Source organism: Sebastes fasciatus, chromosome 23 (assembly GCF_043250625.1).
Source record: "Sebastes fasciatus isolate fSebFas1 chromosome 23, fSebFas1.pri, whole genome shotgun sequence".
Classification (NCBI taxonomy): Eukaryota; Metazoa; Chordata; class Actinopteri; order Perciformes; family Sebastidae; genus Sebastes; species Sebastes fasciatus.
Genome location: NC_133817.1, coordinates 21,068,141 through 21,090,613, shown reverse-complemented (window position 1 = coordinate 21,090,613; position 22,473 = coordinate 21,068,141). Strand labels below are relative to the sequence as shown.

Sequence of the window (22,473 nt, the reverse complement as noted above, 5' to 3'; positions counted from 1 at the left end):
TCCTCTTCACCTCCTGCTCTGTGTCTCCTCGTTTCCTGTCCCCCGTCCTCCTCCTCCTCCCTGCCGGTTCCAGGTAACTGGTTCCACATGGTGTCGGCTCAGGAACGTCTGACCCGGACGTTCACTCGCAGCAGTCACACCTACACCCGGACGGAGAGGACGGAGATCAGTAAGACTCGGGCCGGAGAAACCAAGAGGGAGGTCCGTGTGGAGGAGAGCACGCAGGTGGGCGACCCCTTCAGGGATGTCTTCGGAGACTTCCTGGGACGAGACGGTCTGAGCGGATTCAGCGGCAGCCACCCGCCGCCGCCGCCGCCACCGGCACCACCACTGCAGGACGGTGTGTGTGTGTGGACCAGAGTGTGTGTGTTCAGACCGACTCTCTAACTTTACTGATACTGTGTGTGTTTACATGTATCTGATACGATAACAACTCAGCCTCACAGCAGTTCGTCAAATAGTCACTAAATTTAATCTATTTGATTCGTGTTCATAGACACGAATTTCCCTTTTTAACGTATTTTTGGTGAATTTTTCTACAAAAGTCCAGCAACACGTGACGCATGTGTCAATATCCGCTCCAGTCTTTTAAAAAATAAAACTACGTAACTTTAGTAAAAGATGGTGGTTTGGGTTAAGATAACTTCAGAAATGCTGTAACTTAAGTACAGAAGTTACGTGACAAATAAATCAACGTTGACTTCTGGCCTCACACGGGGCACCAACAGCGGTCTCCTGGTGAAAGTCTGGTGTTTTTAGACCCACCCATCCATCCTGACCTCCTCCCTACACGCCATTCACCACTCTTTATTAAATTTGTGTCTATGTACACGAATCAATATATTACATTTCAGGACTATTTCACGAACTGCTGTGTGACTGGGCTGACTGTACTGTAATATACTGGTGATAACTAAACAGTGTTGCAGTGGTGTGTAACTTTCTAACTCTCTGTAACATCTGTAATAATGCATGTAGATGTCATAACTGGGTTTGACTGTTCTGTGGCGGTTGTGATGTTCAGCAGGTTTCTGTGGAGTCAAAACATCTTTGAATTTTTCATTTTCACCTTTCAGATGGAAACTTTTTTAATCATTTAATCATTCTCTGCTGTCAGATTTCCTGTTTTATAAGTTGAACTGAATCTCTTTGGGTTTTCTGCTCCCTGAGAAACTGATATTTCATAGATAATTTCATTAAAATGACTTGCGTAACAACTTTTTATTAAAACATGTATGAATGTATAAATCGATTAACAAAAAAAAAAAAAAAATCCAATAAATCAATCAGTACTGAAAATAATTATCAGTTGGAGTCCTAGAAAAGTGACGTCAGATTTTTTATTACAACACACATTTCTGTTAAATAAAATAATAAAACAACAGAAATGACACAAAATGTAAAAACTCAACTAAAGTAAAACATTCATTTGACTAAATATAATTAGTTTATTTCTACCACTCGAAATAAAATATATATTACAAAAAAAAATTGTATTTCTGTTGTAATTTAAATTAACGTCCTCAGATGTCTCGTATAGTCCGACACAGTCCAAAACCCAAAGAGACTCCGTTTCCTGTGATAGAAAACTGAGAAAATCTGGGAGAAAAAATAACACAATTTACCAAAGTTTTTGTCTATTAACTGTCGTTTGTAATCTTTAGTATAGTTATTGCAAATATCAGCTCACATGTATTTAGAGGTGGTTCAGTTCTTCAGGGTTTTCTGTCTAATTTACTTTACTCTGTAAAACTCTCCTGATGAAAATGAAGGACTCGTTTGCATGATGGTTGAATAACTAATTTCCTGTTCGATGGTGACGGATGTTGAAGTGGTCATTAATGACGTTTGAACCACAGTTGGCATCTTGTTGCATGTTCTGTAAACACTAACCATCTGATCCATGTCCTTCTTTATCTTCCTCCTCTTCCTCCTCCTCCTCCTCCTCCTCCTCCTCCTCCTCCTCCTCCTCCTCCTCTTCCTCCTCTCAGGTGAGACAGGTAACCAGGAGATGACGGCTCAGGTGACGAGTCCCGGAGGGAAAACGGAGGACGCTGAGATCATTAAAGGAGAAGACAGCACCTACAGCGTCCGGTTCATCCCTCAGGAGATGGGAGCTCACACTGTTAACGTGAAGTACCGGGGCCAGCACGTCCCCGGGAGCCCCTTCCAGTTCACCGTGGGGCCCCTAGGGGAGGGAGGGGCCCACAAGGTCCGAGCAGGAGGGACCGGGCTGGACCGAGGAGTGGCTGGGATCCCAGGTGGGCTGGAGACTTCTTTTATTCATAAATGTCTCCGTTTTTAAAGGATTTCCTCACAGTTTACTGTTTATGATGTGAGACTCAGAGTTGTATTTGTTGAAACGAAAGGTCAACTTTTATATGTTGCTGCTCCTCGTCCTCCACGCGGCACTGACGGTGATAAACGTGAGTTTGTTGTTTCTCAGCCGAGTTCAGTATCTGGACCAGAGAGGCCGGAGCTGGAGGTCTGTCCATCGCCGTGGAGGGACCGAGCAAGGCCGAGATCACCTTTGAAGACCGGAAGGACGGATCCTGTGGAGTCGCCTACGTGGTCCAGGAGCCTGGTGAGCCTCTGACATGGACTCTAGATCAGATTTAATACCATTAATCATAATTCCTGTGTCCTCCGTACAGGTTTTATGTGAAATAGTCACAAGTTTGGCCTGTAGGAGAGAAAAACCTCCCATTCAGAGTGAATATTACTTGTGGAGCACCACAAGGCTCAGTTCTGGGTCCCATGTACCTTTTATTTTATGTTATTGTTAAAGGATATCCATAAACTCAATGTTCATATCCATCAATATGCAGATGACACTCAACTCTATACTGCAGTTGATCTGAACTAAAAACTAAATTCTCTGACATCTAGAAGTGACCCAGACTTTCCTTCCAATAAATCAGGACAAACACAGATCCTGTTGGTTATTTAAAGGAATTAGTATTTCAGAATTTTTTTCCATACTTTTTTGCCGACCTTTTTCAGACATTTTTCTGACTTTTTATTGGATATTTCGGATATTTTTTCAGACAAAATCCCTCACACATCCACATATCTAGAGGTCAGAGGTCAAGGGACCCCTTTGAAAATGGCCATGACAGTTTTTCCTCACCAAGATTTAGTGCAAGTTTGAAGCGTTATTTAACCTCCCTCATGACAAGCTAGTATGACCTGGTTAGTACCAATGGATTTATTAGGTTAAAGAAATTAGTGGCATTAAAACTAATTTGCGTTAACGCGTTACCACGTTACCTTTGACAGCTCTAATATAAGCGTGACATAATAACGATATTAGAAGCAATTTTCTTCTCAGTCGGCTCTTTTTATCTTTTTATCTTCAGGTGACTATGAGGTTTCCATTAAGTTCAACGATGAACACATCCCCGACTCGCCGTTCATCGTCCCCATCGCCACGCTGTCTGACGACGCTCGCCGCCTCACCATCACCAGCCTGCAGGTGGGAACACATCATCTTCATTCATATAAATAAACCAGTTAATACAGAGCCAGCTGAGGTCACTGATGTATCAAGAGACTCCACGTTGATGTGTCCTCTGCTATATTGAAGGGGACATTTTGATTTACTATGAATACATTTATTATTATTAGTGTCTGACTGGCTGCTCGGAGAGTATTTCTGTCTTCATGCGTATGTAAATTAATCTCTGCTAGCTTCCTGTTTTAACTTCAGCTCTGTATATTTGTCCTGTTGTATTTTCAGAGACGCTCTTTACAAAGACTCAGATGACCACATGAGCAAAAAATACCAATCTGATGAATCATTGAAAGTACTGTTGGCTTTGGTTCACCAATGATCAGATGTCTATTTTATACTCATGACAACAAAAACACAAAGATACTTCTACATCACGTACATATAATTTATCAGCACTGAGCAAAAACTGAGATATACTCTCAACTGAAGGGAGAGATTCATCTACATAAAGTGCATGTTTGATGCTTTCCTGTCTCATTAATAACAACTCTTTCACCAGCATTAGGTTGAAGATATTATTAACCTGTCGGGTCACAGACTAAAGTTTATCAGTTAGTCCGACCAGCGGTGAGATGATGCTGTTGGGTAGATTTAGTTTATCAACGACTAGCAACACGCTACAGAAAATAACCACAACAGAGACGTCCGATAGGTCGGACCACCATGTTTAACTCTTTACATCTTACAGTTACGGCTGAAGATTACAACAGAAATAAACAAGTTTTCCGCAAATTCAGTTGTTGTTAGCTTGACGTCACAGATATTCCATCTACTGAAACAGTCACTAAGAGATGGCATAACAAAACTAGTGACTTTGACAGCATCCAGTGAAGTTTCTCTGTGTGTTTCCTGTCATCAGGAGATGGGTCTGAAGGTCAGCCAGGAGGCGTCCTTCGCCGTCCAGCTGAACGGCGCCAAAGGGCTGGTTGATGCTAAGATCCACACGCCATCAGGAGCCATAGAGGAGTGTTACATCACCGAGCTGGACGGCGGTAAGACCCACACTGCATTATCCAGTCTTAAAACTGTCTAGAGACAGGGTTTTATTTAAAAACACCAGCGCAGTAAAGGGCCACAAGGCTCTAGACTGGGCCCTCTACCTTCTAGTTTATATATGTTACCTCCAAGGTTGGGAGGGGCACTTCTAGGTCAGCTCTATGTATTCTGTTACTCCCCAACCCTGGTCACTTCTACATGTCATCATCCATAAGAACAATAATAATGTTCATCACTATGCAGATGACACCCGTCTCTATGTAGCTGCTGATTCTCATAATCCAAGCCTGAAAACAGGTCACCCAGAATCTACTTTAACTAAATCAGGACAAAACAGAGATCCAAAGTATCGGAGAGAGTAATAAAGTCTACAGTCATATTGCAACAACTACTTCAACACATGACACTGTGTGTCATTTATAATCTGTGTTTCCAGACCAGTACGCTATCCGGTTCGTCCCGAGAGAAAACGGAGTTCATTCTATCGACGTTCGTTTCAACGGCAGCCACGTCCCTGGCAGTCCCTTCAAGATCCGAGTGGGAGAACCGGGACAGGTCGGAGATCCCGGCATGGTGTCTGCCTTCGGACCGGGACTGGAAGGAGGAACCACAGGTATACACCAAAAATAGACACCTGGATTTAAAAGCCCTTTATGAGATCAGATTTTAACGGGTGTCCGTCATGTCCGTGTCCTCCTTAAGGTGTGGCGTCAGAGTTTATCGTGAACACGTGTAACGCCGGATCAGGAGCTCTGTCGGTGACCATCGACGGACCGTCCAAGGTGAAGATGGACTGTCAGGAGTGTCCGGAGGGCTACAAGGTCTGCTACACCCCCATGGCTCCTGGGAACTACCTGATCTCCATCAAGTATGGAGGACCCCAGCACATTGTGGGCAGCCCCTTCAAGGCCAAAGTCTCAGGTGGGTCAGATGGACTGATAGCCTTTACCGTGAGTTTTGTGGTCAGAACTTGAATTTGGCCGGTACTCATTGGTACAGAGTTTGTTGGAGTTTCCCTTCATTTGCACTAAGGGGCCCAAACTGGGGAACACAGACCCAGACCTCCTCTACCAAACTCTCCAGGTCTGTCCATTAGCTGATGTTTCTTTAAATCTGTCTGCAGGACCTCGTCTGTCCGCCAGCAGCAGTCTGCACGAGACATCGTCTGTCCTCGTGGAAACTGTCTCCAAGTCATCATCGATGAGCGGGGCCTTCGCCTCCTTACCCAAGTTCTCTTCCGACGCCAGTAAAGTCATCTCCGGAGGCGCCGGCCTGTCGAAGGCCTTCGTCGGTCAGAAGAACATGTTCACAGTCGACTGCAGCAAAGCAGGTGAGGATCAACCCATCAGACAGGAAGGACGGGTTCTCCGTCTAGATCGTCTTTTACCTTTGTCTCTGTCCTTCACTCTGCAGGCACCAACATGCTGATGGTGGGCGTCCACGGGCCGAAGACGCCCTGCGAGGAGGTGTACGTCAAACACATGGGCAACCGGATGTACAACGTCACCTACACCCTCAAAGAGCAAGGCAGCTACATCCTCATCGTCAAATGGGGGGACGAGCACGTCCCTGGCAGTCCCTTCCACTTCACTGTCCTTTAAGACTGAACGCTTCATCTCCACGTCCGTCCTTCCTCATCCTCCTCATCCTCACCCTGATGCACTGAAGACTGTTCACTTCCTGTTTAAGTCGTCACGCTCTGCGCCAAAGTTTTCATTCACTCTCTTTCTGGTGTCTCTTGGAGACTCGTCGCCTGCAGCAACAACATGAGAATAGCTTCAGTTATAGGACAGTGATAGTTTCTCTGGCCTCCGTTTAGGGCTCAACTGGACCGCCGTGACCAGAGAGATCACCGCCAACGCCACCGCTCCGTCTGCTCTCAGCGTCTCCTGTCCTGAGTGTTGACGTACCTCAAAGTCACGTTTGCGGGCCCTCCCCCCCCAAACTAAATCCAGTTAATTGAAAGACAACATTTCCTTCATGATGAGTTAAAGATGAAACCACTAAGCAGATGTTTGTTCATGTAAAACTCTGTCCAGCTGGTTTTATATCCCGTCTGCGTGCTGTGATGGCGTCAGAGAGCTGAGGTGATGACAGAGGACGAGCTGTGACTTAATTTCTTTGCTTTTGATTTTATTTATTCTCAGAGCTTTTTCCCCTCATGTTATTTTCTTTGACAGAAAATGGTCTTATTGTTGAGGAAGAGCAGGTGATGAGGTCGATCTCACAGAGACAGATTAGTGTTTTTTTTTTACCACAGGAAGAAGAAGAGCGGTGAAACAATCAGTTTATTTTGTGAATGTTGAGAAGACACAGTATTACAGAGTGATATTTTATAGTGATTTTTGTATGTATCAAGAAATGGATGAATGAAATTTGAACTGTTTGATATGTTAACCTTCAATCTGGCGAGATTGTGCAGGCATAATAAAGTTTATTCGCTGACTTGCCACAAAGAGACGCTTCTGATCGTCAGCTGATTTGTTGAGAGGTTTACAGTAAATGAAGCTGGAATAGCGACCGTACCAGACCGGTCTGGTACGGACGCTATTCCACTGGTACCGGTCTGGTACAGTTGCTATTCCACTGGTACCGGTCTGGTACGGTAGCTATTCCACTGGTACCGGTCTGGTACAGTTGCTATTCCACTGGTACCGGTCTGGTACGGTAGCTCTTCCACCGGTACCGGTCTGGTACGGTAGCTATTCCACTAGTACCGGTCTGGTACAGTTGCTATTCCACTGGTACAGGTCTGGTACAGTAGCTATTCCACTGGTAACGGTCTGGTACAGTTGCTATTCCACTGGTACAGGTCTGGTACGGTAGCTATTCCACTGGTACCAGTCTGGTACAGTTGCTATTCCACTGGTACAGGTCTGGTACGGTAGCTCTTCCACCGGTACCGGTCTGGTACGGTAACTCTTCCACCGGTACCGGTCTGGTACGGTTGCTATTCCACTGGTACAGGTCTGGTACGGTAGCTATTCCACTGGTACCGGTCTGGTACAGTTGCTATTCCACTGGTACGGGTCTGGTACGGTAGCTCTTCCACCGGTACCGGTCTGGTACGGTCACTATTCCACTGGTGCCGGTCTGGTACGAAATTTCTGGTATGCGCTCCTTTAGTTTTGGTTATGTACGTAAATAAATTAGAGTTATAAGGGATGTTGTAATAAATTGTGTCCTCAAGTTGCGGTCACATGAGTATGTAGAATTACAACGTATCCTCGTACAACGATTCATATCATATCTCAAAAAAAGTTATTCCTCCTTTCGTGCATTTTCCTACGAATGTCCAACAACACATGACAATTTGTTACATACATGCAGTCTTTTCAAAATAAACTTCCGTTTAGGTGTAGGCAACAAAACAGCTTGGACAGGTTTAGGAAGAGATGGTGGTTTAGGTTAAAGGAAGTGGTAGGGTGTGTCTTTCACTCTTTACCTCATTCCGGCGCGAAAGGGCGCCGTGTGCATCGGTATCGAACGCCGACGGGCGTGACAAAGCGTCGGTATTCGACGCCCTGGTATTGAGAACGGGTAGGTGATTTATGCCCTCCTTTAGTTACAGTTATATAATTTATGATATACACTCTCCCTGAATATCAAGTACGTACATACTGTACGTAAATTTGCAAAGCCCCAAATCTCTTGGTTTGCGTTTACATTTGTTGTGTTTGTATGTAAATTTGTGACATCCACAATAATCACATGTCAACAGTAACTATCATGATAAGACATCACCTTTCTTTTTATTCAGCCCGGTGTCACAGGAAGGCGTAGAAATAACACGACGTTACACCAATATTCTGCGTGTAATGAGGACGCATTTTAGCATTGTCACGTGTCATTTGTAAGCAAATGTATGCAGGCAAGAAAACCACTTATTTAGGGTATGGGGAAAAAAACATTGTTGGGCTTAAAATAAGTGCGTAAACTAAGTAAAATACGTACGGAAACAACACAAGACAACTACAGGAAACACGTCACAAACGTCACTGACATAACTTACAAAACAAAACATCGTTCAACAACAGTCTGGAACACGGGTCTCCTGGTTAAAAGTCTGGTGTTTGTTGGTAAACTCAGTAAAACATGTACAGAAACAACGTAACACAACTACAGGAAACACGTCACTAACATCACTAACGTAACTAACATAACTAACGTAACTAACGTAACTAAATAAAACATCGGTCTTAAACACGGGCCTCCCGGTCTTTCTCTCTTCTTATTCTATGTCAGTAACTGTTACCGTAGTATTTATACGTGGATACGTTAATATCACAGTCAGTACACGATACATGGTGTACACATGACACGCGGAAATCCAGAAAGGCGTACTTATTGCACACTAAACGCTTTGCGCATTACACACCTTTTAGTGCGAACGGGCTGATTGATCACTTTATAACTTGCACTTATTTTCTTTTGGTGTCAAATATTTTTTTGAACTTTACAAAATCTTTTTTAAACTACAAAATTTATACTTCATAATTTTGATGTGCCATGATTATTCCTATTAGTGTAATTTCTACCATTTCTTTTATTGATTTCTCCCATAGAAGATATGGTTGATGTGACTGTAATAATATTTTCCTGTTGAGTGTCTCCATATTGACCCGGTCTGTCTCTCAGCTTCAGGCTCTAACAGGAAGTAGATCCTCCGATTAAACTTTAAAACACGTGTCCTCAGATTGTGAAACGTCCGACTCAGCAGCAGCAGCAGCAGCAGCAGCAGCGTCTGATGTGTTTTTCTCAGTTTCTCCCTGCAGGGATCTTTAAAGTTTCATCTCAACAACAACCAGGAGGGAAAGAAATATGCTGCTATGCTCAACTTTACTTAAAGTTTCTGCTGAGAAACATGAACTCAGGTCAAAGTGACGACGTCTACAAGTTTACTTTTCTATAAGAGACGATGGAGGATGGAGACGGAAAAGAAAACAATACAGAGAAACACACAGATATATATATTCAGAACGTTTTCAGGCTTAAATTTCTTCACATTTTCTAGTTTTATGTTAAAATATTGTAAATTATTTCCCCCTAATCAATTGGCACTGAACATCCCATAATAACAAAGAGAAAACAGGATGTTAGAAATGTTTAAATCTGAGACTGACTGAGCTCAGGTGTGTCTCATTGTCCTGATAGCATCACACCTCCACACAGCTCCATCCACCTGATTAACTCTCACCTGTCTGACTATATAAAGTACTCTGAATGCACAACAACCAGCAGAGAAACTAGTGATACGTCACATTATTTAGATGCTTTGGGGTTTTAGATAATTTGGAGTAAATTCTCCAAACTGGGACTTAACAAAACCTGTGAAACATTTGAGAGCTCGCTGCAGTAAAAAGAGAATGTGTATTTTTCTATTTAAATAATCAGATTATTATCATAATGAAATGATGAAGCAGGGGGGGGGTTGTATGAAGATCACACAATTAATTAAAATAATCTTAATTTATAGAGCACTTTTTTCAAAACCCCAAATCAAATATAAAACCTCAAATGGGAAACTTTAAAAGTAAGAAAAGGACCATGATGAACAGTGAAGTTAATGTGATTATAAGATGTCTAGTCGGGGGCTGGGGGGTTCGTTCATATTGTTCAATAAGAGAAACAGACTGTTTTTTTATGATTTAAAGTAGATTTATAGTAGAGGTGGACAACGGTGAGGTGCTGCAGGAGACCAGCAAGGGGCAGCAGAGATTCATCACACTGACGGAGAAAAGAACCTGCATTGAGACGACTAACATTGAATAAAACATCAACCAGAGAGCAGAGAAAGAACCAGAGAAAAAGAGACAAGGTTTAATCAGCAGTATGAGTTGGAAACTGAGTGATGAAAACATCAACAGAAAGAGAGAAGAACAGGGTTTGATCTAAAATAAAGTTTAGGACCAGATTTAAAACCACAGTTTGGATTGATGACAGAAGATTTTACTGATGATTTAATCTGAGAGAGCCGATCTCATCCTCCTCCATCTTCCTCTTCCTCCTCCTCTCTGGAGACTGAGAAACAAAACCAATCTGGTTCAAATCTTCTTAATTACTATTATCAGAGTTCATCATCAGGTCAGAGGAGCCTTTCTCATGTTGACATGTTTATTTTTGTCATAAATCACAGGTGTAACTGATAACACTACCGATGGCTCTGCTCTATTCAAGTTAGGGATGCACCGATACCACTTTTTTTCAGACGGAGTACAATACAAGTACTTACATTTGGGTACTTGCCGATACCGAGTACCGATATCGAGTACCGATACGAGGGGAGTCCCGCATACGAGGCAGTGCGCTGCGACCGGCTCTACGTCGGCTTGGAAAGGCTTGGGGCGAAGGTGCTTCCCGGGGCCGTGGCCAAAGCGTCACCGGGGCAGACTGTCCTTAGTGCGCCCAAACCGCGTTGTGCCCCAGGGCGGGGCTCGGCCCACGTAAAAGGCGCCAGGGGTCTGCGGCGATGTCTGCAACCCACCCGACCCGTCTTGAAACACGGACTAAGGAGTCTAACTTACGCGCGACAAAAAACCCCGTGGCGCAATGAAAGTGAGGGCCGGCGCTCGCCGCCTGAAGTGGGATCCCGGCCCCGCAGCACCGGCCCGTCTTGCCAGCACCGTCAGGGAGGTGGAGCGTGAGTGCGTGCGATAGGACCCGAAAGATGGTGACGAGAGGTTAACGTCACGCTGCCGTAAAGTGGTATCGGAGCCGTTTTGCGAGTACGAGTACATGAGCACAGTATCGGATCCGATACCCGATACCAGTGCATCCCTAATTCAAGTGTCCCAGTGAGAGTAACAACAAACCACGTATATCACTAAGAAATGAAGTCAATCGTTTGTTCCAGCAGCAGAGCTATATGCTTCCACCATTTTGGACTGAAAGGGACTAAAGGACGCCAGTAAAACGTCCGCCTACAAAGAGACGTACGTCTTTGCTTCTAAACTCTTTACCCAGGACCTAAGGCTGTGCATTAAGGTGTTATTGGCCATAGTCATCATATCCTCATACAGCGGTTTATATGATATCTTACAACAAGTTATTCCTCATTTTTCATGTTTTTTCCTACGAATGTCCAGCGTCAAATCCACTCCAGTCTTTTCAAAATAAACTTCTGTCTCCACAGGAAACTACGTCCTTAGATTCAGGCAATAAAACTACTTAGTTAGCTTTAGTATAAGATGGTGGTTTGGGTTAAAATAACTCCAGAAGTGACGTAACTTCAGTACAGAAGTTACAAAATAAATCAGTGTTTACTTCTGGCCTCACACGGGGCACCAACAGTGGTCTCCTGGTGAAAGTCTGGTGTTTTTAGACCCACCCATCGACTTCAACCTCCTCTCTACACGCCGTTCACCTCTATTTATACTTCCTGGTTCATGATTACGTGGATTGATTTCATGGGATAAATACGAATCACAGTGCATTACTTTTAGCTACAAACAGAGGAAGAGAACAGGCCGCCATAGTTGCAGCACTTTTGTAACACAACAGCGTGTTGAACCACAACCATTAAACGATTAAATGTTTTTATTGTGTTGAACGTGACCCTGGTGAACAGGTGTGAACAGAGCAGATTACTGATCAGGAGCAGCTGATTGATCAGATTTAGATCAATAAAATTAATTCAGTGTTTTCTGCTGATCCTTTAAATGTGAAGACACAGAGAAGCCTGATGATGATGATGATGAGGATGTGTTGTCTCAGGACCCCGCCCCCTCCTCCAGCAGCATTAGTAAGGGTATTATTAGCCTGAGAGGACGGACGGCTGTAATTAATGCCTCTGAGGAAGAGGAGGAGGAGGAGGAAGAGGAGGAGGGGGGGGGGAGGGGCTGACGGGGCAGCTGAAGCTAAAAATATTCCTCCTAATTTAAGCAGCCGGATTTCTAATCCAAGAGACACCTTCCTCCTCCTCTTCCTCCTCTTCATCAGTCAGCTAAACGTCTTCCTGCTGCCTCATCTTCCTCACACACATATATATATATATATATATATACTGTATATATATAGAGTATATATATATACTCTATATATATACTGTGTATGTATATATATATATATATACTGTATATGTATTTAGAATAATCTATTTGAACTGTTTCCTCAACAAGTTAATGGTGGTTTCTTAATCCATTAACTCTGCTCCCAGTGGATTCTGGGAGAAAACCAGTCAGCCATGTTCTGTCCCCCAGGCCCCTCCCCACTCTCCCCTCTCTCCCCCGTCTCCCCCGTCTCCTCCCTCGTCCAATCACACGGCTCCTGACTGTGCGCTGGAAAATTGGGGTGAAAGAAAGATCAGAGAACGTTTCTGTGTGTGTGTGTGTGTGTGTGTGTGTGTGTGTGTATGTGTGTGCCTGTGTGTGTGTTTGTGTGTGTGTGTGTGTGTGTGTGTGTGATAACAGCGGGGTCTTTCTGAACCAATCAGTGAGTCCGGTGGCGGGTCGTAACCTCAGCGTTCTGCAGTTCTTCTGCACGCGCTCAGTCTGGACCTTTAGACACCGACTCTCTCTGACAGAAGAAAATGCAGCACACACACACACACACACACACACACCATGTCATACTAGCTTGTCAACAAGGAGGTTAAATAACGCTCCAAATTTACGCAAAATTTTGGAGAGGAAAAACTGGCATGGCCATTTTCAAAGGGGTCCCTTGACCTCTGACCTCCAGATATGTGAATGTGTGAGGGTTTATGTCTGAAAAAAATGTCCGAAAACTTTCCAATAAAAAGTTTAAGAATTATCCAGAAAATGTCCAAAAATGTCCAAAAAAAGTCAGAAAAAATTCCAAAAGATAACCGAAAAAAGCCCCAAAATATCCCAAAAAGTCCCAAAAATGTCCAAAAAATGTCTGAAAACAATGTCTGAAAAGAGTCTGAAAAATATTGAAAACAAATGTACTAATAAAAATCTGAAAAATGTCCAAAAAATTTCAGAAAAAAGTGAGAAAATGTCAGAAGAAAGTCGCAACAATGTCAGAAGAAAATTGAGAAAAATGTCAGAAAAAAGTCCCAAAAATGTCTGGAAAAAAAGTCTACGATAGCATCGTAGCTCTTTAAGAAGTTCAATTATCATTTAAGTGCTGAAAGGAGTTGAGGTGTGAAAGTGTTAAAGTCGCATCACGTTTAATAAAGTTTAGTGTTGTTTATTAGTGTGTAAACACCTTTAATCACTCACACACACACTTCTAAATTAACACTAATTCATTAAACACTCTCTGAGTAACGGCGTGTCCCGCCATCACGGCTCCTCTCACCGCCGCCACCACGGCTCTTCTCACCGCCGCTACCACGGGTCCTCTCACCGCCGCCTGCTACCAATTAGCGTCCTTGTTCTCGTCAGTCGAGGGCTTCGTTAGCGTGTCAGTAATCAGATGAAGTAATTGCTAATTAACGGAGCCTGTCGAGCTTTGATTGGACGTAAACACTTTAATTTCCTCTGAGATCACGGCGACACAGACGGTGTGAAGTCAGGAGGATCTGATCTGAGTTCAGGTTGTTTAAGGTCAACTCACAGATTTACTAAATCAACATGTCAAACCTCCAGACTGAATGAAGGAAGAATGAAGAGCATGCTATCAATAGTCTGGTCTCATCCACCGTTCGTAGCTACACCCACTAAAAGTAAAGCACTGTAATTCATATACTGTATATCCCACTAAATCTATTCATATGTAATCCATGTAATTGGGAACTAGGAAGTCTAAAGAGAGGTGAACGGTGTGTAGGGAGGAGGTCGGGGTGGATGGGTGGGTCTAAAAACACCAGACTTTCACCAGGCGACCGATGTTGGTGCCCCGTGTGAGGCCAGAAGTCAACGTTGATTTATTTGAATTTAACGTCCGTAGCTTAATAACGTAACAAACGTACTTATTTTAAACCAAACCGTGATGTTTTACTTAATCCAACTATGTAGTTTTGTTGCATTTTAGCTTCAATTTATAACATTAACCACGTGTTTAAAACTGTGAAACGTAATTCCCACCCATTATAGAGCTCTGCAACATTCATGTGGATTAGACAAAAACACTTTTAGGTTCAGGCAATAAAACCACTAGAGTTAGGTTTAGTAAAAACTACATGGTTGGGCTTAACGCCCTGGGAATGAGAACGGGCTGGTTACATCTCTACTGTCAGGTTAATTAACTATTTGGCTCGTGGGATGTAAAAGAACAACATAAAGAGAGGATCAGAATGATGGAGGGATGAAAAGAGATGAAACACATGACATTAAAAACAGGAGGTTGTAGATGGAGGTGAGAGCAGCTCACCTGACCAGGGACACTCTCCTCCAGATGTCCATTAGCTCAGTGGACAGTAAAGACACAGAGGACAGAGCTGCTGCTGCTATAAACACCCCTCATTATTTATACTGTGACGTCCCCCTGAGGAGACACACTGGACTAAACTCTACCTTTAAATCCACCTTCTGGGTTTCACTTCATCTGTGATGTCATCATCTCGTCAGAGCTGTCATCACAGCTCTAATTTAGTCCTAACGTCTTCTCCTTGACCTCGATGGAAAACGTCATGAGGTCAAGGAAAGATGAGAATTCATAAGGACTTAGGAAGAACGTGTTGGTGTAACGTTACTCAGAGGTCACGGTTCAGTGTGAGGTCAAACTAACACACGACTTAAAAACATGATGACTGTTCTCTCTGATTTCTACGGTGATTTCTGGACTTTTATAGTGATGACATCAGAGATGATGAGATCCTGAGGAAGAGGAAGTCACTGAATGATATCAGGATGAGTTTCCTGTTTCACTGAGTGATGAAGAAGAGGAGGAGGAGGAGAGTTTTCTCTCTGATTTACCCCCTGCAGTATCTAAACCTGCCTTCAACTCTCCAGCGCCCCCATGGGGAGGCGTTAGTTCCTCTCTCAGTCTCTGAGGGTAAGATGGATGGAGTGATGAAGAGGAGGGAGGGAGGGAGGGAGGGCAGAGAGCTAGAGCGTGATGATGCAGAGGAGGGAGAGGAGGGCGGAGAGCTGGAGCGTGATGAAGAAGAGGAGTGGCAGTAATGACTGGAGTAAAGGATGATGGAGAGAGGAGGAGTCTGACTCCTCCGCTGAGTCTGTCTGCAGAGTGAAGGATGGAGGAGGAGTTGAAGGGATCATTCCCTCGCCAACGAGCCACGGCGGCGAGGAAAAATGAGCTTCAATCTCCTTCCAGCTCCTTCAGCTCCTCCACGCCGTCCACCTCCTCCTCCTCCTCCTCTTCGTCCTCCTCCTCCTCTTCGTCCTCCTCCTCCTCCACGCCGTCCACCTCCTCCTCCTCCTCTTCGTCCTCCTCCTCCTCCACGCCGTCCAGCTCTTCACTGAAATATAAACACTAAAGAGTTCTGTAGCTCTCAGTCCCAGGAACCTCCTCCACCGAGTCCACGCCGTCCATGCCGTCTCGTGACTCGATTTGGACACGAGAGGACGTGTCTCAGATGACGGAGTGTCTCTGAGTGTGTGGATGTAAAATCTTTGATAACGGGACTCAGAGTTTCTTGCTCAGATAACTTTTGAACAACTTCCTGTGGCGGCGGCGGCGGCGGCGGCGGCGGCGGCGGCGGCGGCGGCGGCGGCGTCTCCCTACCGTCAGCAGAGGACACATATTTTAGCTCCGTCTCATTGGCCGCGGTAATGACCCGTCCACGCCGCCGTCCACGCCGCCGTCCTCACATCGCTCTTCCTCATTAGTTAATGTTGTTTCTCCGCCTGCTGCCTGTCAGAAGCTCACAGCTCCCACAATCCTCTGCTGCATGCGGCCTCGCATTGATCCGCCTCCTTGTTCTGGTTGATCACATGTCGTCACTGATCTGAGACGGGCTGTTGGACACGATCAGGTTGAAGTTCCTATAAAACATTTATAACTACAAAAAGACAAATAAAATACCTGACCATTTATAGTGTTTAGGGGCCCTGAAGGACTCAGGAACTATTATTATTATTACTATTATTATTATCATTATTATTATTATTATTATTATTATTATTACTATTATTATTATTATTATTATTATATTATCTATTATATATTATATTATTATATGAGATGTAGAATAACTTTCTGCTCATCACTGCAGTTAATTCAGTCCTCAGTGTGTCATAGCCACCGTACAAATGTCCTCTCCGCAGGTACTCTACTGTCCACACACACACACACACACACACACACACACACACACACACCTACACCCCCTCCGCCCCCCCCGCCCCGTCTCCTTGGCGTCACCTCAGGACTCGGCAGTAGCTCTGGCCACTCTGACGGTCCTGTAATTGGTTTCCATTAGACCGCTCCGTTCCTTCCTTCCCATCAGGCCGTGCAGGAGGGGGGGCGTGCCCTCAATTTTCCCGCCGCCAGACACGCTCGGCCCCTCGCTGTCCGGTAACCTCCAACAGAGGAGGGGGGGGGGCGGGGTCAGAGTGATAATTAGGAGCGTCCATCGTAACGAGGACATCAGCTCGCACCGTGTTCTGTCTTCAGAGACGATCTCGACCTCTGAGGTTCAACGACGTCGACGCTGTTACCGCCGCCATCAAACTGCCGAGGCCAGACGCCATCATGGTGATGGATGATGATTATATATATTTATATATTTATACCGTATATATATATTTATATCTGATGTCACAGTGAACTAAGATCCTCTCTCTGCAGCTTCATTGTACAAGGACGTAAGACCAGGCTGACTCTATGCACCTTGGATGTAGGTGAAGTTGTGCCGTAAATCCATCCCATCATCATCTTTAACTTCCTGAATTAAATGTGATGCTGAAACTGGGCGGAAACGTTGCACTTTAACATTTAAATTCAGCATACCAAACTGTGCATCCTCTTGAGGATGAAGCATCCAGCTTCTACCTGTCTTTATCATCACTTTTAAAACCAGTCGATCACGATTGAGTCGAGCCCAATGAGACTCTGAGTCTTTGTGTCGTAGAGACTGAGACTCTGCGTCTTTGTGCCGTAGAGACGGAGACTCTGTGTCTTTGTGTCCTAGAGACGGAGACTCTGTGTTTTTGTGTCGTAGAGACGGAGACTGTGTCTTTGTCTCCACTTTGTTATGATCTGACTAAATAAAGAAGCTGGTGGGAGGGAAGACGAGGCGTCTATCAGTCCCCTGTGGACCTGAACACACTCACAAAACGTCTTAATTGGTCCTAAAGTGGAGGTTGGCTGGTGTTAGTTTCCCCCTGTGACTTCTTCAACCATCAGCACAGAAACTTCATTATGTTTATGTATAAAAACAGCTCCACAATCCTGAATGTTATTAGGATATGATGGATGAATGTGGGAACACTAGAGGTCCTTCAGGTGTAAACAGGTACAGAGGCCGAGAGCTGCCACGGTTTTATTTATTTATTTTCATTATAATTTTTTGCTGAGATAAAAAGTCTTTGAATATATCCTTCTCATTATCTTCCTGCAGAAAATAAATATCTTCTCAGGAGAAAACAAACAGTAATTTTCTTGAGGAAATGAAATAATTAACCTGTAGACATGAAATCTGTATCTCGTGCTTCAAATACTGGCGTTACTAACCATAACTCTACATTCACCAAATGATATATTTCTTATAATTATAAGAAAAGAGCTAATGAAAGTCGTATTTACAAAACACGTAAATCACAATTTCGAGATACAGAAGTCACAACGAGGAAACACAGAAGTTACACTTACGAGATATGGAAGCCAAATTCATCAGATCAACCCGATCTCATGGGAAGACGTATAAATAGCACAAGATTACAAGGACATTCCACGTCATTAGGACGCATTTTAGCCTAAACTAAAAACACATCAAATTGATATGTAAACTTTCCAGACATGTATGATATCATTTTTGAAATATGGAAGTCATATTTATGAGATACGAATGTCATAATAACAAGAACAGAAAGTCATCATGCAGTATGTACCTCCATATGATGAGGTAACTTTTCTATTTTTAATGCATCTCTATACAGTTGACTTAATTTAATATAAGAATGTTTGTATGAGAGGAGATCCTGCAGCTCCACGTAGAGACCAACATGAAGCAGCTGCCAGGACACCAAATTAAATTACATTAAATTACATTGTGTCTCACTTTAGGCTTTTATTTGTGCGGGTTCCAGCTGACTTCCCCTCTCAGTCCCACGAGGGAGCTGCTGTGTTCGGCCACCTGAGGCGGAAGCCGAGAGGTCGAGAGTTCAGAGACGGAGAGGACAGGACGTCTTGTTGTCCTGCTCAAACACCATCAGTGACATCACAGTTACATCATCATCATTCTGCACAACATGGATATCGACTCTCAGCTGATTATGAGAGTTAAAGTCTGTGTAGCAAGTATTAAAGTCTGTGTAGTATCAACACAGTCAGGTGTAAATGAAGTTTTCTAAGGTTAAAGAAGGATGCACCAGCTTCTAGAGATATAAAACCTTTAATATGTTTTTCACATGTAATAAAAAGCTGTCAAAGTCCAGATGAAAGTTCACAATAAGACTCTCCAGAGACAGTGTTTCAATGTGTGAATACGTCCCATAATGCAATGTCTTTATTCAGCTGTTAAAACATTTCACTTAACCAGCTTCTTATAGGACCAACGCCATCTGAAGAGGAATGTACAGCAGTGTATCATCTGCATAGAAGTGAGAGGATTTTCTGTTTCTTTATAATGTTGTAAATTGGGAGCGAATTCAAAGGTAACAAACACAAGAAGTTCAACCAGGAGACCAATGTTGACTTATTTTGTCACGTCAGTCACTGAACCTAACTACAGTGGTTTTGTTGCCTGAACTTTAAGTGACGCCAAGGGGTGTGACGCCAACGCCAAGGGGTCTGATGCCAATGCCAAGGGGTATGACACCAACGCCAAGGGGTGTGACGCCAACGCCAATGCCAAGGGGCGTGACGCCAACGCCAAGGGGCAATATGTGACGAGTATGTGAAGGTATTTTATGTTGAACAGAATTAAATGCTGAATCTGCATCCACTAAATGATCAGGTCACATGGTCTATGATCAGGTCACATGGTCTATGATTAGGGGTCTTTACCAGACCAGCAGCGAGGACTCAGCTGTCAGAGAGCTCGTCTCCACATCTGGACTGAGACACTAACAGAAACACATCTGGACTGAAGCTTTATGTAACTCTGATCATCTGTCAGTCAGGATGTTCACTAACATCTACAGTCACTAACCTCCCCAATGCTTCATCTCTCTACATCCTCCTCCTCCTCTTCCTCTTCCTCCTCCTCCTCCTCCTCCTCGTTCTGGTGTCATTCATTACCCGGAAGGTCTCATTGAAGCTCCGTCTCTTGTTTGGCGGTGAGAGCGAGGCGTGGTGGCGTGGTGGCGTGCCGATGTGTGAATATTGATGAGGTGTTTTAAAGGCCCCAGCAGAGAGGAGTAGGAGGAGGAGGAGGAGGAGGAGGTTAATGTGCTCTCAGTCAGAAGACGACGTGAGGTGAAATCTAATTCATTTGGTGTCTCGTTATCTCAGAGGCTACAGGTGTCTCATTACATCTGTAAACACAAAGTCCAACAGGTTAGTAAAGAGCTGGTGATGATGCTACAGAGCACAATGTTCACACCTGGTTGCATTCAGGCTGGTTATTACTTTTCTTCTAGTTGCTATAACATTGTTTTATATAGATATTTGTATATTTTTCACACTGTGGTCGGGACCTGTTATCACCTTCAGTTAAACAGCTTAATGCTGCTCTGTAGAGTTGATGTTTCTGTTTACATTCAGTGTTTCTCGAACCTGGTCTCACAGGAAGGCGTATAAACATCATGAGTACACATTTTAGCTTTTTCACGTGTCATTTGTAAGTTGTTCATTTATTTTTCTTATTTATTTTTCTTATTTATTTTCTTATTTATTTTTTACTTATTTTATAAAATTAATTAGTTGACTAATTTATGGACAATTTGCATAATTAGGCAGAGATGTATAAATAAATGTTAAAGAAAAAGTATGCAGAAATAAATAAGTTTGGGGAAGTAACTAAGGCTTGAAATGCAAAGTGAAAAATCATGCAGAAATGAATGAATACATAAATAAATAAATGCTTAATTACATAAATAAATACACACATTTAAAAATAAATATAAAATAAATGCAAAAATTAATACAAATAAATAAATACAATAAATATATAAATAAATCAAAGGGAAAACAGAACAGAAGAGTAAATAAATAAAGGAATTAATACAAAGATAAATAAATATAGAAGCATATATATACTATATATATAGTTTATTTATTTATTTTTGATTTTGGCAGGCTTTGTCCTCCATACACAACCTCCTTCAGTCTGTCTCAATAATGAGTTTATTGTTTGTTCTAAACTGATATGTAGCTCCAGTAACGGTAGGTCATGAACACACAGGTGACGTGTGATGTCACACAAGTGATGTGTGATGTCATGAACTGGTTGGTCCACCTGGAACCAGTTCTGATCCCAGTTCCTGTCCAGCTGGCTGCAAACAGGAAATAGATTTATAGCTGCAGTTTGGATCAGATCGGCTGGGTTAGTGTGTGTGTGTGTGTGTGTGTGTGTGTGTGTGTGTGTGTGTGTGTGTGCGTGTGTTTACGCGCGCGTGTGTGTGTGTGTGTGTGTGTGTGTGTGTGTGTGTGTGTGTGTGACTGATGAGTTTCTGAGCCCTTCCTGTCCCATCAGCAGTAAATCCATCATGGTCGCCGGATGAAGGAGACCGTAAACAGCAGCACTCGTTCTGCTAGATTGATGTCACTGTGTGTGTGTGTGTGTGTGTGTGTGTGTGTGTGCATCCAGCCCGGTATCATTCCCAGGGCCTCAAATACCGACGCTTTGTCATAGCTGTCGGCGTTCGATACCACTGGCACCCTTTAACGTCGGTATGAGACGCACTGGGCGTTCCCATTCCGCCCTCTGTTTTACAGGGGGTACAGGGGTCTTTAGGGGGGTACAGGGAATCTTAAGGGGGTACAGGGGGTCTTTGAGGGGAGAAAGCAGGTCAACAGTAGATGTCACATAGAAGTGGTGTACATCATCTGAAAGCTGGGAACCTGAAAAATTAATTTGAGATGCAGCTCAGCACTGTGTGTCTAGTTGTTCTAGTCATTAATCAGAAATAAACAGGAATTGTGAGAGCGTATAAGGGTTTAGAACATTATGAAAGAAGTATATGATGGTCATTCCCCATGCTCTATTATGTCTCATAAGTTGTTTCAGCAATTTTTGGGTTGATACCATTTGTTACACAGATTTGGTTGCTAAATTTAAAAAAAATTTTACCACTGGAGAGTTGATAAAAATGATCAATTATCCCTCCAAAATACCACATTAAGACACCAAGACCTTGAGGAACACCAAAGAAAAAGCCATGCTGTGATTTGGGATTCACCGAATCACCATTTCTCTTTGTGGAGTCGCTGCCAACCTGCAGTAATAGATTACTCTGGTCCTAGTCCAGGAGGAGGAGGAGGAGGAGGAAGAGGAGGAGGAGGATAAGGCTGGTTGGTTGCTGCTTCAGTAAACACAGTAATGAATTAATATAAACTGGATTCAGTTTTTACAGGATTACAGGAAACAGAACTCAGCTGTGAAATGAATGAATAGTGATTTTTTCTTAAATACTCAGAAAGTTGAACAGAGTCTGGTTGGAGGGAACCAGCTCTCCTCTCTCCCCTCCTCACTATTAACTCCATATTGTCTTAAAACTGATCAATTGAGCCGGAGGAAGATGTTGTGATGTGATAGAAAACTCCAGAAGAGCTAGTAATGGACCCAGGGGGGGAAGAGACTGTTTGGTCAACGACTTGTTAAAAGTGTTTTTGGCACCTTGAACGCCTCACGGAGAGTTATTCCGAGTCTCAGAGAGAGAAACTAGAGACAGGACAGGATCCATAAATCACTCTGGTTATTCTGCTGATTCTGCTCCTCACATAAACACACTGCAACTCAGGTATGGAGGATGGAACCTGACTAAATCATT

The 22,473-nt window shown here is 43.5% G+C and overlaps 2 protein-coding genes across 15 annotated transcripts in view; one reads left to right on the top strand and one right to left on the bottom strand.

Moving 5' to 3' along the window:
• Positions 1-6,968, top strand: part of LOC141761646 (filamin-C-like) — a 52,155-nt gene extending 45,187 nt beyond the window's left edge. For 7 of the 12 annotated variants that reach the window (XM_074625128.1, XM_074625127.1, XM_074625126.1 and 4 more), the window contains 9 exons: positions 74-340; positions 1,992-2,261; positions 2,447-2,584; positions 3,360-3,475; positions 4,374-4,506; positions 4,947-5,123; positions 5,213-5,431; positions 5,634-5,840; positions 5,924-6,968. In XM_074625128.1, the coding sequence (XP_074481229.1) occupies positions 74-340; positions 1,992-2,261; positions 2,447-2,584; positions 3,360-3,475; positions 4,374-4,506; positions 4,947-5,123; positions 5,213-5,431; positions 5,634-5,840; positions 5,924-6,111 (1,715 nt within the window). In that variant the 3' untranslated portion in view covers positions 6,112-6,968. Of the gene's footprint in view, positions 1-73; positions 363-1,991; positions 2,262-2,446; positions 2,585-3,359; positions 3,476-4,373; positions 4,507-4,946; positions 5,124-5,212; positions 5,432-5,633; positions 5,841-5,923 lie in introns of those variants that run through there. The other 5 variants (XM_074625133.1, XM_074625132.1, XM_074625130.1 and 2 more) reach the window with 2 other exon arrangements.
• The window catches only part of ovch1 (ovochymase 1), a 208,259-nt gene that overhangs the window by 4,071 nt on the left and 181,715 nt on the right, over positions 1-22,473 (bottom strand). The gene's annotated exons all lie outside the window — the stretch shown is intronic.